Below are 13,559 nucleotides of genomic sequence, written 5' to 3' on the forward strand. Positions count from 1 at the left end.
ATGCATTTATTTTTTTACCCAAATGCATCTGCCTTCATAAGGAACATCCCTAATTTTTACGTATTAGGAAAACACCAGACATTCAGACACTAATTCTCATTTAACAAATGTATGTGTCAACCTAAATCTAATTTTGTTAACTAGGGTCCAAATGTCCCATTTTATTAAAACTCAGAGAGCTGGATGGGCACACACTAGAACAGCTAACTACTGGCACCTTGTGGCTGTTTTAGAGAAACATCATTACAGCTGCTGAAAAAGTAATTAGATTTTATGGTGAATAAAATAAAAAAAACTTAAACTGAAAAAAAGAAATAAGGGAAACAAAGAGCAAGTATTCTGTTATTGTTTTATTCTAAAAAGCAAACTTTGCAATTTTCCCCCAAAAAACAAAAAAAAACCCAAACAAACAATAACACAGCTCACATAATTGCAATACGCTCCGCTAAATAAATAACAATGTGGCTTATTACCCCTATGGAATATGCTGCTGTGAAGAAGCACTGTTGGCTTTTTGCTCACAAATTGCCCTATTTTCAATGCTTGATTTGCTTTAGTCAACTTAAAGCAGCACAGGCACTCTGCTGTCTCAGCAACAACTATCATCAGTAGAAATGCAAATAGGTACACATGCAAAGCAAACTTCTGTCTAATTACACAGACGTCTTACAAGGTTTATGTCCCCGAGCGCTGCAAAAAAGTGTAAGGCGCAGCATCTATGTTCATTGTAAACATAGCTTTCGTACAGAATATAACTCTGGCTCACCAGACTGGAAAGCTCTTACTGCAGCTTACTGAACACTAATTATACAGCAACACAGAAGCACAGGGATCCTTTGCTTATGATTAAAGATACGGTGGTTTGGCATTTTTGTTTCTTATGTAAATACAAACCACAAAGACAAAGAATAAGGTGCACAGTGTTGTGTTCATCTCAGTGCAACAGAGTGATTCTACAAAAAGAAATAAAAATAGGATTCAAGTCTAACTATGGAAGAATGACCATGTGCTGCTACGCTAAGATGATTCTTAACAGAAGATTAATCTTATTTTACTTTTTTCTCATCCTATGACAAGTACTCGTTATATGATTATTGATTTAAAATTCATAAGGCACTACTTTTTAAATAAAAAAGCACTCTAAAATCAAATGCTTTAATTGTTTGACTTAGATGGCAACAAGTTGACCTTTAATATGTTTTTATTTTGATTTTTGTTTTTCTGCAATCAAGCAAAGTTTACAGGTATTGGTAGTCTCAGTCATCCTTTTTGTCAGAGATGCTGTCCTCAGTTGCTTCTCCTTTACGGATTTGCCCGGCTAATTCCAGATCGCCCGGCATTGCCTCTTGGCTTGCTTGGTATCTCTGAAGCTCCAGGTAGGTTGTGAAGAGTTTGGCATATTCGGGGTGGCTTGAGGCAAACATCTGAAATTCATCTGAAAATCGAGGGAAAAAAACATAGAATAACCATTAATATCCAGTGGAACTACAGGTATACCTGTATGGAGGACCAAAACTGACATAATAAGAAATAAAAGCATAAATATATATTTAGTTTTTCCTTGTCCTTACACATGAGTTTCGGTCAAGAAATGTATATATTTTCTTTTTCATTTCCCCTAAACGTGTTTTTGTCAAGAAAAGTAGATATTTTGTTTTGTCTTTTCCTTATACAAGCCCTCCTTCTTTTGCCTCCTCTTCTTTTTCTGTTTGTCCTTTTTCTATTTGTCTAAAAGGACAAATAGAAAAAAGGAGAGGAGGCAAAAGAAGGAGGGCTTGTATAAGGAAAAGACTAAACAAAATATCTACTTTTCTTGACAAAAACGCACGTTTAGGGGAAATGAAAAAGAAAATATATACATTTCTTGAAGGAAACTCGTGTAAGAACAAGGAAAAACTAAATATATATTTATGCTTTTATTTCTTATTATGTCAGTTTTGGTCCTCCATATACCTGGAAGTTAAAGTAACAATAAAAGTATTCAATTACTCATTGCACACATTCCAGTGTCTTTGCCAAATCACTTGTACAAACAACCTTGGAGCATCTAAATGCCAAAATGTAGCTTGACACGAAAGAGCTAGCACAATTAACTTACTGAATGTGATAAAACCAGAACCATCTGCATTAATCTCGTTGAAGAGCTTTGTCATGTCCAGGTCTGGCACTCCCAGAGCAGAACGCAGCAGAGCGTTAAACTCATCGAGGGAGACTTCCCCATCTTCATCTATGTCAAACAGCTGCAGCAGAGAAAGCAAAAAGTTAAGAGTTAAATGTATGTTTCCTTTAAAGGTTGGCAGGCAGGGAAGGAAATTATTATTAAATAACAGAAAGGGTGTTGGGAGACAAAATACAGTGACTTAAATTTTGTTGTATTAATTGGCAGAGGAAAAGCTTTCAGTTACGGTAAATGAATGCAAAAACTGTTTGTTCAAAATTATATTTGGCTTCATGTCCGGCAAAATGACTCCAGCAGACACTCTTTGTTAACTTGATGTTGTCCATGCCTTTCTGTCTCTGGTTTCTAGCTGCTTCTGACTGCTGTGCACAGACAGTAAAGGCAGATCTGGGAGCAGAATCTTTGTACTTCCAGCTTATGTTCCTCATTATTTACTTAAAAAATCGAATGAAAAAATAACAGCAGCAGGAAACGCTGCCCAAATAGAATAAGTCGATGAATAAAGAATGGCAAATAAAACACCAGTTTTGAAGGACTCTTCCTACTCAAATACATAGGTTACCATCAATGTGAATATTTCCCCCATCCTACCTGGAAAGCCATTTTTAAAACATCTTCGGTGTTTGCTGGTCGGCACAAGATGTTGACACCGATAACATACTCCCTGAAGTCAATTGTGCCATCCCCGTCCTGCAGAGTGCAAGACAAGCAAAGCTGACTATGTCAGGAATTCACGTTGTTTATCCTTCATCTGGAATTCATTAAATATATACCAGATTGTATCAACAGTTCTGACAGTGACACAAGAACAGCTGATGAGAAACAAAAGTTATTCTTATTTTTAAAAACAGTACAGTTTATACATCAAATGTGATACTAGAAGTTGGTTTTGCATTTAGTTCTGTTCATCAACTCAAAACTACACACTCATTGGCTCCAATAAGAAAGATGTGCAATAGATAAAATAAACAAATTTCTGATCTCACACAAAAGAAGTGAATTTTCATAATTTGTAGTAAACTTTAAGTTGATCAGAGCATCTGTGCACTAGCACTAGTGGCCTTTATTCAACAGTAATCTGACAAGAAGGGGGCTGAGAGAAGAGGGTAAAGACATGAGGCAATTGCAACGAGGACGGAACTCGAAATCAGGAAGTAGTGCAACTTTACACAGTACAGTGGACATGTTACTCACACTGACATCTTATTAAATTATTCTAAACAATATGGAAGAAAACAAATTTCCAAAACAATTTGGTCCACTTTGATATTGAAACCCACCCAGTGCCTAAATACAAGATAGTGCAGGTTTTTAGCAAGAGTATTATTCAGCAGTCAAAGCTGCAATGGGACATAAAAGGTTTTGGAAACAAACATCCTCACCCTGTCAAACAAGGTAAATAGCTCAGCAAGAGCAGGGTTTACAGGAAGCTTTAGGATCCTCGCAAACTCCTCAATGGTTATGTTCCCTCCCTTGCAGGAAGAGGCCATGGCTGCAAAACTCTCAAGTTCCTTCTTCAAACAGTCCCACTTCAGACTACATGAACAAAGACAAAAGTGATTACCCTTTTCCCCCCACTTCTACTAAATTGGCGATAGAAAAAAAAAAGATAAAGTCTGAAGAGGTGCAGGTGATGTTCTTACTTAAGTTTTCGACTGATTTTAGTGAACTCCACCAGGCCAGTCTCCATAGGAAGTGTTAGCTCTCCAGCTGAGATCATGAGGCGGCAGTCTTCATAAGTGTGGTCTGTCATTGGAACGCCCAAAGCCCTGAAGGTAAGAATCTCAGCAGTCAGCCTAAATGCTTTTAGATGTGGATGCAAACAAAATGTAGGCATTCAAATATCATTGGTGCAATAACCAAACTCAGCATGCTCCAGTGTGAGAAACACTGGAGCATGTATAAATATATACTTCCAATTTTCTATTAAGTCTTGTTCCTCTGTGTACTCAAGGGGAAAAACAGTAAAATGGGTGATTCAAAGCAAGGGAATTGTTTTGTATACCAGCTTTCAACAACAGACAAATGATTTCTATGAGACTTAGCAGACACATGGACAATGAGCACTCACTTGGCCATGATGTCTCTCACTCTGCTGGCAAAAAGAGCGGGGCTTTTCTTCTCATCCTCTTTGGGGACGTATGGTGGCAGGAACTGGAAAACAGAACAAAAAGGAGAAAAGGGTTGCAAAGAAAGTCAAGCAGAACGCAAACTTCTAAGCCAGACACTTTGTTACCTCAACCTCCACGGTGGTGTAGAGCTGGCACAATGTCAGCAGCAGCACCATATTCCTGTGTGTGAATCAAGGAGGAAAGTTCATTTAAAGTTACAAAAAATGCTGTTAGTTTTTAAAATACTCCCAGATGTATAAAACATAAACACAGATTTCATGCAGGCATGGTGCACCAATGAATCAGAAATGAAACTCAAACACTATTAAACCCACAGATTAAATGTAATCTATTAAATCATACTCACGCGGTATGACCTTGCCACGTCCAGGTCACTGTATCCTAAAGAGCAAACATTAAATACAAAACGGTCTGAAATGTTTAAAAACACATTGTAATATGGAATGTGGAAAAGGCAAATCAGACGATAATTATCTAAAACTGAGATGCCATGTATTTTGTTACAGTAGTTAACTAATGATTGCTCATTTATATCACTAGAGGATCATGAGTCAAAAATGTTAATGTTATAATTTTTGAGAAAGTTCCTTAATGCCTTCTAGTTGTGACTACAGCATGGGAGGATGTAAGCACATCATCATTAAATTGGGCAGTATGCATCTTTATCATAATCAAAACTTCTCCATGATTATAACAAAATTCTTAAAGTGAGACATGAGTTATTGTACAGCAATCATAACACTCACCATTTTGTTGGGATATCTAAGAAGAACAGGCTGCACCGGAACCCCTGGGATAAAGGCACCTACAAAAGGGATGAGGCTATAATGATGGAAGAATGACAAATATGTAGCCTTTGTTGTTGTTTTTTTTTATTATCTGAATGACATTCCTATTTTCTGACCTAACTCAGAACAAATTGGAAACACACTCGAGCAGAATCTACATTAAATATTGATTGGAGGCCACAACATGAAGAGGTTTTCTGGGTGAGATTTTAGCTGAACACAGAAGCAGAAGAAGAAACCACGCAACAGGAAGCAAAGTCTTTACTTTGCAGTTTTATTCTGGTATCTAATTTTATAAAGGGAAAAAAAATCATAAAGACTGAATAGTGGAAACCAGAACTAAAACAGCCAACAAATTAAAACTGTTAGCATTTGCAACTAAGACCAACTATACAGTTGTGTAAATATATAGCAATAATTGCCCTCTTATACTTCTACTGTACTATTAGTCACGTTTATAAATCTATATCTTTTAACATTTTTATATCAAACAAAGATAACCTGAGTGAATACATAATGCACCTTTTAAATTATTATGTCACTTATTAAGTGACATAATAAACGTCAGTCAAATCAAACTGTAAACAGTTATTGGAAGTAACTGATTCTCAGTCGATCAAAGCGCAGTGAAGAATTTTAGCCCACTCTAGCCCAACCATCTTCACTTAGATGGTTTTTGAGCATGCTCCTGTTAAGTCACACTATAATGTTTCGTCTGGATTTAAGTCCAGACTTTGGTTATGCCACTCCGAAACCTGCACTGTGTTTTTACTTTGTCCATTTTACCACAGTCAAAATGGACAATGGACCATTTTGACCATTGTCCAAGATGGTTTGGTCCATCTTGGACAATGGACCAAACCCTTCGCTTTGGTAAGTTAGATTCTTTCTTTTATGGTTACTTGTCAAAGCATCAAACCTACCAAAGTAAAGCACAAACCTAATTGGTGTGTTATGAAACTTTCACAGTTCAGGTTTTCACAGAAAAATGAAAGTGTCAGTCATATTTCAAGATTATTTGTATAACACATTTCATCAACATTAGAAGCAACTATAAAGTACTGATATAAAGAAGGTAATTTAACTTGCAGCTTAAAAAAAACAACTGTAAAATTAATTTAAGAAAGTCACAAGTCATTGAAGTTTACCTTGTTTAAAAGTGATAAGACATGAGCGATTTGTGCATGTTCCCTCTGGAAATATCAGCACCTAAAGGACAAAACATTATTTTTATTTTAAAACTATACTTTTTCCAAATTATTCTGGTCATTTGTAAGTAATATAAACCTATTATGAGTACATTATGTACAGTTATATACAAGTTATTTTGAAAAGTTTATTTGTTTCAGTTATGCAATTTGCTAAGTAAATTACAAACAGATATTTTTATGCCAATATTTCTACTAATTATGATGACACTAATTAAAATTCAACATTTGGGATTATAAAATTAGATCAGACCAACAAAAAATATACATATTCATTACCGAATCATGGGCTAAATAAAAAGTATGCTTAGAAGATTCTTTTATTCTGACAAATAAGCCTCAGAATGAGTTGTGGCTTTCTTTCAGTTTCTGTCCTTCTGTTGTTTACGAACCTGTGGCCAATGGCCCTCAGATTTAGCCCGACTTTCGATCGCCAATATTGTGTTCTTCCTGGAGTCTGGATCAGTTCTAGAGACCAGCACTGGTTGGAAACAACGGATAATTCCTGCAAAGACAGTCAAACATCCTTGATTTTAAAACATACAGGAATAAAAATTTAACACATTTCCCACTCTCTCTTTACGTTTCCATTGTATTTTAAGGAAGCAAGCTACTTGTAACTGTTTACAGTTCGATCTTTACAAGTGTCTTCACTAAAAACAATGTATCAGTGGTATTTTTATTGATATTGTGCTGAAGATTGACACCAGAAATGTCAGCACATATCATACATGCCTCCTACAATTAAAACACTGTAAAAGAGAGTGTGAAATTTTCTTGTCAAATGAAGACAGAAAAAAACCCATCTTAAAATAGTTTCACACTTGTGTCACACACTTCATTCCCTAAAGCACACACGCCTCAACGTTGTTTTCTTCAAGACACAGCATGATTGAGAAATGTCTTACTGCCAAAGATGGGCGTAGCCAGGTTCTCAACCCGAGAGACAGTGGAGGGCAGACCGGATATAAGGCATGCAATCGCATCGAAAAAGGAGGAGTGGGGGGCCACCGCCAGAATGGGGGCCTCGAGGCTGCTGGCCTGTATACCCTTCACCACAACTCTGAATCCCATGGCAAAGTAGTAGGCCCTCCCCAAGGCAGCCATCACTCTTTCACACATGAGCCTATAAATGGTGCAGAAGAAAGTATACAGAACAAGCATTTTATTAGCAATTTTCAGGGTTTCCCTTTGGCAACTATTTTAGTTATTCTTTAAATAAAAGAACAGAATGATGAAAATCCTTATGAAACAGGCTAGGTTGCCAAACTGAGCATCTATATTTGTAACAAATGTCTCTTCTGTAGACAAGGGAAAAGGTAGGAAGTGAAACTGCAGAGTGAGTTACTTCGGCTAAACATTAAGGGAGAGTGGCACTTTTACAAGCAATGAAACTTTAAAGCTCTAATAATTGGACTCCATGTGGGAGGAAGCTGAAAACAATGTGATGCTTATTTTGGCTTAACATTAATACAGGCTACTGTATTATATACAGGGCATAAATTACTTTACTGTACTGGAAAAACAAATGGCTTCTGCATCTAACAGGCATAACGTTGTTGTAGATTAGGTGATGATAGAACAAATTCAGTAGTAACAAATATTTAGACCTCAAAATTAATGTGATAGAGTCAGAAACAAAAGTTATATTAAGAATTTGAGTGAGTGTGACACTGTCCAAATTATGATGTTAGAACCGTAAATAAGCTATCGTGTCATGGGGGAAGCATGACACGATAGGAAGACTGTTCTATGATCTAATCTATAAAATAAGCTTCTGTAGCTGAAAATGTAATACTTTTTTCTGACAAAGAGATGTCATAATACAAAGGTTTACTTCACCTTTTTACATTAAGTTAGTGACTTGATCAAATTTGCTGGGCTTTCTTTGATAAAAACATTTTAACCAATTCGAATAGCAAACATAACTTGACTGCATTGTTTGATCATTATAATTAATTTGCAATGTATGTAACTGACTTGGGAATCGGTATGTATGATTTAATTTAACTTGTTTTGTAAATTGCCTTGAGACGACAATTGCTATGAATTGGAGTATAAATAAACTGAACTGAAGTATTTTTCAGCAGGAAAATGCTCACTGTCACAATGCCAAAAAACTGTTTATAAATTGTTTGAGGAGCACAGCAGTTAGTTAGAGGTGTTGACTTGGTCCTACATTCCCCAGATCTCTAACTAATCCAGCATTTGTGGAATGTGCTGGATGAATAAATCAAATACACACAGACCCCAACTTGCAGTTTACACAACTTAAAGATCTACTGCTAACATTTAGGTGCCAGTCCATACCTCAATGAATCACAATGTTTTGATTGCAAAACATATGCAGAAGAACATACAGAAAACATGCTGTCAAACTCATTTTTAGGCACTTGAAAAGGAACACTTACAGTATGTAAAAGCAAGAATTGCTTTTTGAGTTCCCCTTATGCATCCTGATAACACTACTCTATTTCCTTCCTGAGAGCTGTGGGGAGCTGAGGTAATGCTTGTGGGTCAGATATGATCTTGCAAGAAATGATTCAGCAGAAGAGCATGCACCAATCCTTAAACCATGTCAGCTGCTATTATTTTGAGAAAGTGCAGATTTTTGCTGAGTCCATTTTATGAATCTGTAAAAGCTACTTCTCCTTGTTTTAGGTAAATTCTCTCTTGATGAAACCAAACATGCTCTGTAGTTTTAAGTTATTTCTTCAGTGGTATGTTTTGGTAAGCTGACGGTCTATATATTCCTAAGTATGACGGGAAATCTTATGCAAAAGACTTGGTATATGTCAATTCAAAAATTGTATGTAATTATATCTTGCCATGTTTTTAGTACAATTTTATACAAAAGGTTTTTTGCCAGTGCAAAACGTCTGGAAACATTTTGGGTTGTGAAATACAAAAAGGGTATTTTTCTAGGGGAACACCCCAGTTATGATGAACAGAAAAAAATGGTAACATTATTAAAAATAGTTTGTTCATACAACTGTTTATCTGTAGGGCTGCAGGTGGATGAATTTGCATATACAAATGTTAATCCACACAAACCTGATACAAATCAAATAAACAAGATTATATCAAGGTTAGTGTGTGTTCTTTTTATATATGTTTTTTCCAGGTTCTGTATTTGGTTTCTATTTTTGAATCGGTTTTAGAGTCAAAATAGTAATATGTAATTAGTCAGTCATAAGCGTGGTTGGTTTCAGATATAAAAGTGCACCAAGGTATTAAAAAGCTATGGTTTCAAAACTGCTAAGCATTTCCGTCACACCGTTCATACACTTTTATCAAATTAATGCATGACAAAGTGCAAGCAAAACCAAATGGGGGTTTTTTTCTGACTAAATAGAGCAGAAAGTAGTGCAGTGCTACACCTCTAGTCAGACCGCTCAAAGAAGCCTGGTCTACTTTTTTGTGACACAACAAAATTCTGATATCTGGAAACATTTTGGGTTGTGAAAAACAAAAAGGGTGTGAAAACTAGGGGATCACCACCAATCATCTGTTAAGCAACAAGCAGCCTGTTATGCTTCTTACCCAAGCTGATGATCCCACTAATAAACCAGATATTAGCAGCTGGTTATACTCTCCTTAATTGTGGTTGTCTCCAAAGATGAAGCAACAGAAATACTTCTGCACTGGCTATGTGCAAGGAAAGTACTCCAGTACCACAGCTTCTATCTTTTTCTTAGTGTCTGTTCCATCCTCTCAAAGCCCAGTCAATCGTAGCGGTCTCTAGATTCTGTTAGAGTTTCTTCAGGTTACAAAAGAGTTGTTCCTTTCCACTGTTAACACATGTTACGCAATAGCAGAAATTGCTGTAAAGTCAATGACTCAATGCAATAAGGTGGGCCTCATTTGATAACTTTTTACCAACAAGCATTCAATTCTGAATCTACTGTTTATCATTACAACTTTGAATTTATATCTTTTAAACAAAACTCTGTCTATATGATTGTAATGTGACAAAGAGATTTTATTATATGTTTTGAATATTAATTTGGTATATTTTTCTAATAAAGAGATCATGGAATGACATTTGTTGGGAATATATTATGCTATATAAATAAAATAAACATAATTGAATTAAAGAACAGAATGATAAAAAAAAAAAGTTTAACATTCTGTGAAAAAAGAACTGCAAAACTAATACTAATTTAATGGGTGTTTATTCAATCATCTATAAAAGCTTCAGTTTATGTACAGATGTTAAATTACTGTAATGATAAATAAATGTTAAATTTAACAAAACTGTAATAATCAGTATGTCATATTATAAAACATTATACTGTCAATGACAATTGAGGATGTATAAGTGGAAATATACTGAAGTACTTAAACTCTTGAGTACAATTTTGGGTACTCCATACCTCTGACTCCAAGGTATTTTTCTAAGCATTGGATGTTTTAAATGCTGACGTTTTCCTTGATTTTTTTAATGTATTTATATTTAATTTTTATTTTGAATGTCCAATTAAAGCCATACCACTTGTTTTTTTTTCTTCTAATGAAATATTTACTGATGTCTTTCATGTAGTTTTCAGCACCATTAATAGAGGTCGTCTTGACGCTTGGCGAACGTTACCTACAAACGTCTAATTAACACTTGCAGTTAACGTTCGCCAAACGTTCGTAACAACGTTAAGAGGACGTTGTCTGAATGTTCAGTGCTAGCCGGGTAACAGTTTATGTATATCATCCAACATCCGTTTAGTCATGACTCTTTTTTCGTCCTTTTTCTCTAAGTTAGACAAATATGGAAAGAGTGTCATGGTTGGGGTCACTGGAAGCAGGGCCAGCTCAATTGAGGGCTAAATTGAAGCAGGACATGTTGCATCCATAGTTACCGTCTCCAGCCTGTCATTGGCTCCACTGCTCCTTTTAAAGGTTGTTTGAAGGTGATTATAAAAGCCACCAGCCAGGTCAACGTCAGAACCAGAGACATGAGGATGACCCGAAGAGGCACCAGGAAAATTCCCAGCAGGACACACTGCACGAAGAGGAGAGTGGGAATCATAAACACATAAGAACCAATACAGCTACAGAATGAACAACACCTGACAATCACACGTTCTACTGTAGAAATCCGAGTAAACCGAGTGCTCGTGAAAGCTCACAATCACCGTCATTGTTGGTGCTGCAAGCAGATTATCAAAGGCGATTAAAGGCCCTGGTTACACAGTAGCCCGTGTGTGTCTTTCTGTGCGTGCTTTCACACATCTGAAACATAACATGAGCGTTGCGTTGCAAAAGCAGCTACAACTTCAGAGCTTGCTTTAATAAGAGCACTAAAACAACTACCGTATACTCACTTTTATTACTGCAGTCTTGGATATTTTGGTGTCTTGAACGAACGGGTTGATGACCGCAGGAAGGAGCAGAGATTGTTGTCTCGGCAGGGCGAACACTCGCTGTTGCGGCATCGTGTACAGTCTTCGGTAAAGCAGGCAGTCACTGCGCCGTTATGTTGTGTTATCATCGCACTTCCTTTAACTGGGGTTTGTTCTCTTTTCTTCCCCCATCATGCGACCGGTGCAGCTTACATTTCCACAGACCTACAGGGTCTGACAACCGCGAAGCTCCACCTCCAAAGTGATTGAAACCGCTGCCACTGAATATTTTTTGCACTCATGTTTTTTTTTTTTAAATTATTATTATTATGCTTTACTTGAAAACATTATCTGCTCTCCCGCTCAATTTCAATTCTAATTAAATTTATGTCACAAACACAGGCTAAAGGCCACAGCACTAATCTATGGTGTATGCGAGATTAATACATGTAGGTAAATATGTCCCTACAGATTTCCACAAGTTGGCGCAATTTCACACTAAACTCCACGAATGAAATTCTTCTTTTGACCCTTTATGGCAAGACATTTGTGTTTGTATTCAAAATTCCACTTGCCATACTCTTTAAAGTTGGATGAGTTTCAACCACGTGCAGAGGAAGGGGGGGGCTGCCCCCTTTATCTTTGATGCCCCTAGTGACCTTTTTGAGATTTTTTCTTCAAAAAATGTATTTTTTATTATTATTTTTAATCTGTGTGTCAGAAGGCCTGCTTTTGTCCCTCAGCAATAATATTTAGCTAAATATAATAATTTAGCAAAATAAACTAGTCTGGCTGCCTTCAGTCTAATAATGACTCAGTTTCTCTGCCTCCAAGTTGTTCAGACACCGGGTCCATGGCGAGGAGGAGGGGGCTGATCTGTGCCCACTAACTATGAAATTATGGGCAAGAATATTTTTTCATACACTGGTTTGTAAATAAAAACGTAGATCTGATGTTGACGTTAGAAAAACTGTTTCTATTTATATTTTCATAATTGTCCTCGCAATAGCAGGAACAAACCCGCCTCGCCCCTAAACACAGAAATGCTTCGGCTGCAGAGAAGACTTCTGACTTTAACTTAATCAGGCTGCTAAATGCCCGGTTTGCTACAGGCAGTCTGAGTGGGTCCCATCGACAGATATAAAGAATGTCTGTCTTTATATCAGATATCCTGATATAAGACACGGTACTGCGACTGTCACCGCGCCGCTGCTGACGGGATCTGGGCTGGAGGTGAGCAGCTGTAAATAGAAGTTACTGCAGAACCTCAAGTGTTAAAGGAAGATTCGACCCAGAGCATTTAGAGTTCACAAAATAAACATCAGAGAAAATACTGTTGCAACAATTAGAACCGCAGCAGAAAGGCAAACATGCCACAATTAAATGAATCAAAATGTCCCCAAAGCATCGGCAGACTACCTGAGATTCCAGGTAGATTCCAGGTAGATTCCAGGTCTGAAACCCTTCCTACTAAGAACCTCAGCATCACTAACATGTTTAAATATAGATAAGGTGAACTCTGTGAGAGGGAGATCAAGTTTATTGGCCGACTTTAAAATTAATCACTGATTATTGGTTATTTGCTGTGATATGTTTGAGAACAAACCCAACTCATACACAAAGACTACACCATATTGTAGCCATGGTAACACAACAATCAAACTATCAAGATGATTCTTTAAACTTTTACAAAGTAAACTTCCTAATTAAATCCTAAATGGGGTTTTTTTCTCAGCTGAATGCATTAAATAAAATTGAATAACATTGTCATTCTCTATAAATTAATGCTACAGGTTTAGATCTATTGTCCGTGTTACAATTAAACCACTTCTAAGGGCCCCTGAATGTTTAGGGGGCCCCTACCAACAGCTACTGAGTTTTCTTTGCCTTGATATCCCAGTATTACAATTCTAGAT

At 36.7% G+C, this 13,559-nt stretch overlaps 1 protein-coding gene across 1 annotated transcript; it reads right to left on the bottom strand.

Annotated features, from left to right (window-relative positions):
* Positions 1-335: 335 nt before the first annotated feature.
* On the bottom strand, positions 336-11,895 carry lpcat2 (lysophosphatidylcholine acyltransferase 2). Its single transcript, XM_032561176.1, has 14 exons — positions 11,626-11,895; positions 11,161-11,303; positions 7,216-7,433; positions 6,700-6,812; positions 6,248-6,308; positions 5,058-5,116; positions 4,658-4,692; positions 4,416-4,470; positions 4,251-4,333; positions 3,823-3,948; positions 3,562-3,715; positions 2,771-2,869; positions 2,099-2,240; positions 336-1,435 (listed from the first exon to the last, which is right to left on the bottom strand). Exons 1-14 carry the CDS (start codon positions 11,734-11,736, stop codon positions 1,257-1,259), a joined length of 1,578 nt encoding a protein of 525 aa, XP_032417067.1. The 5' UTR covers positions 11,737-11,895; the 3' UTR covers positions 336-1,256.
* Positions 11,896-13,559: the final 1,664 nt, after the last annotated feature.

The sequence above is a fragment of the Xiphophorus hellerii genome, chromosome 4 (genome assembly GCF_003331165.1).
Source record: "Xiphophorus hellerii strain 12219 chromosome 4, Xiphophorus_hellerii-4.1, whole genome shotgun sequence".
NCBI lineage: Eukaryota > Metazoa > Chordata > Actinopteri > Cyprinodontiformes > Poeciliidae > Xiphophorus > Xiphophorus hellerii.

What these genes read in the sequence shown, in the direction of transcription:
- lpcat2 (XM_032561176.1), bottom strand. Translation starts at nt 11,736, where the DNA reads ATGCCGCAACAGCGAGTGTTCGCCCTGCCGAGACAACAATCTCTGCTC. An exon ending in AAAATCAGTCGAAAACTTAA is followed by an intron (nt 3,716 to 3,822) that starts GTAAGAACATCA and finishes TTGTTCATGTAG; the next exon opens with TCTGAAGTGGGACTGTTTGA. An exon ending in TTCTGGTTTTATCACATTCA is followed by an intron (nt 1,436 to 2,098) that starts GTAAGTTAATTG and finishes CTCGATTTTCAG; the next exon opens with ATGAATTTCAGATGTTTGCC.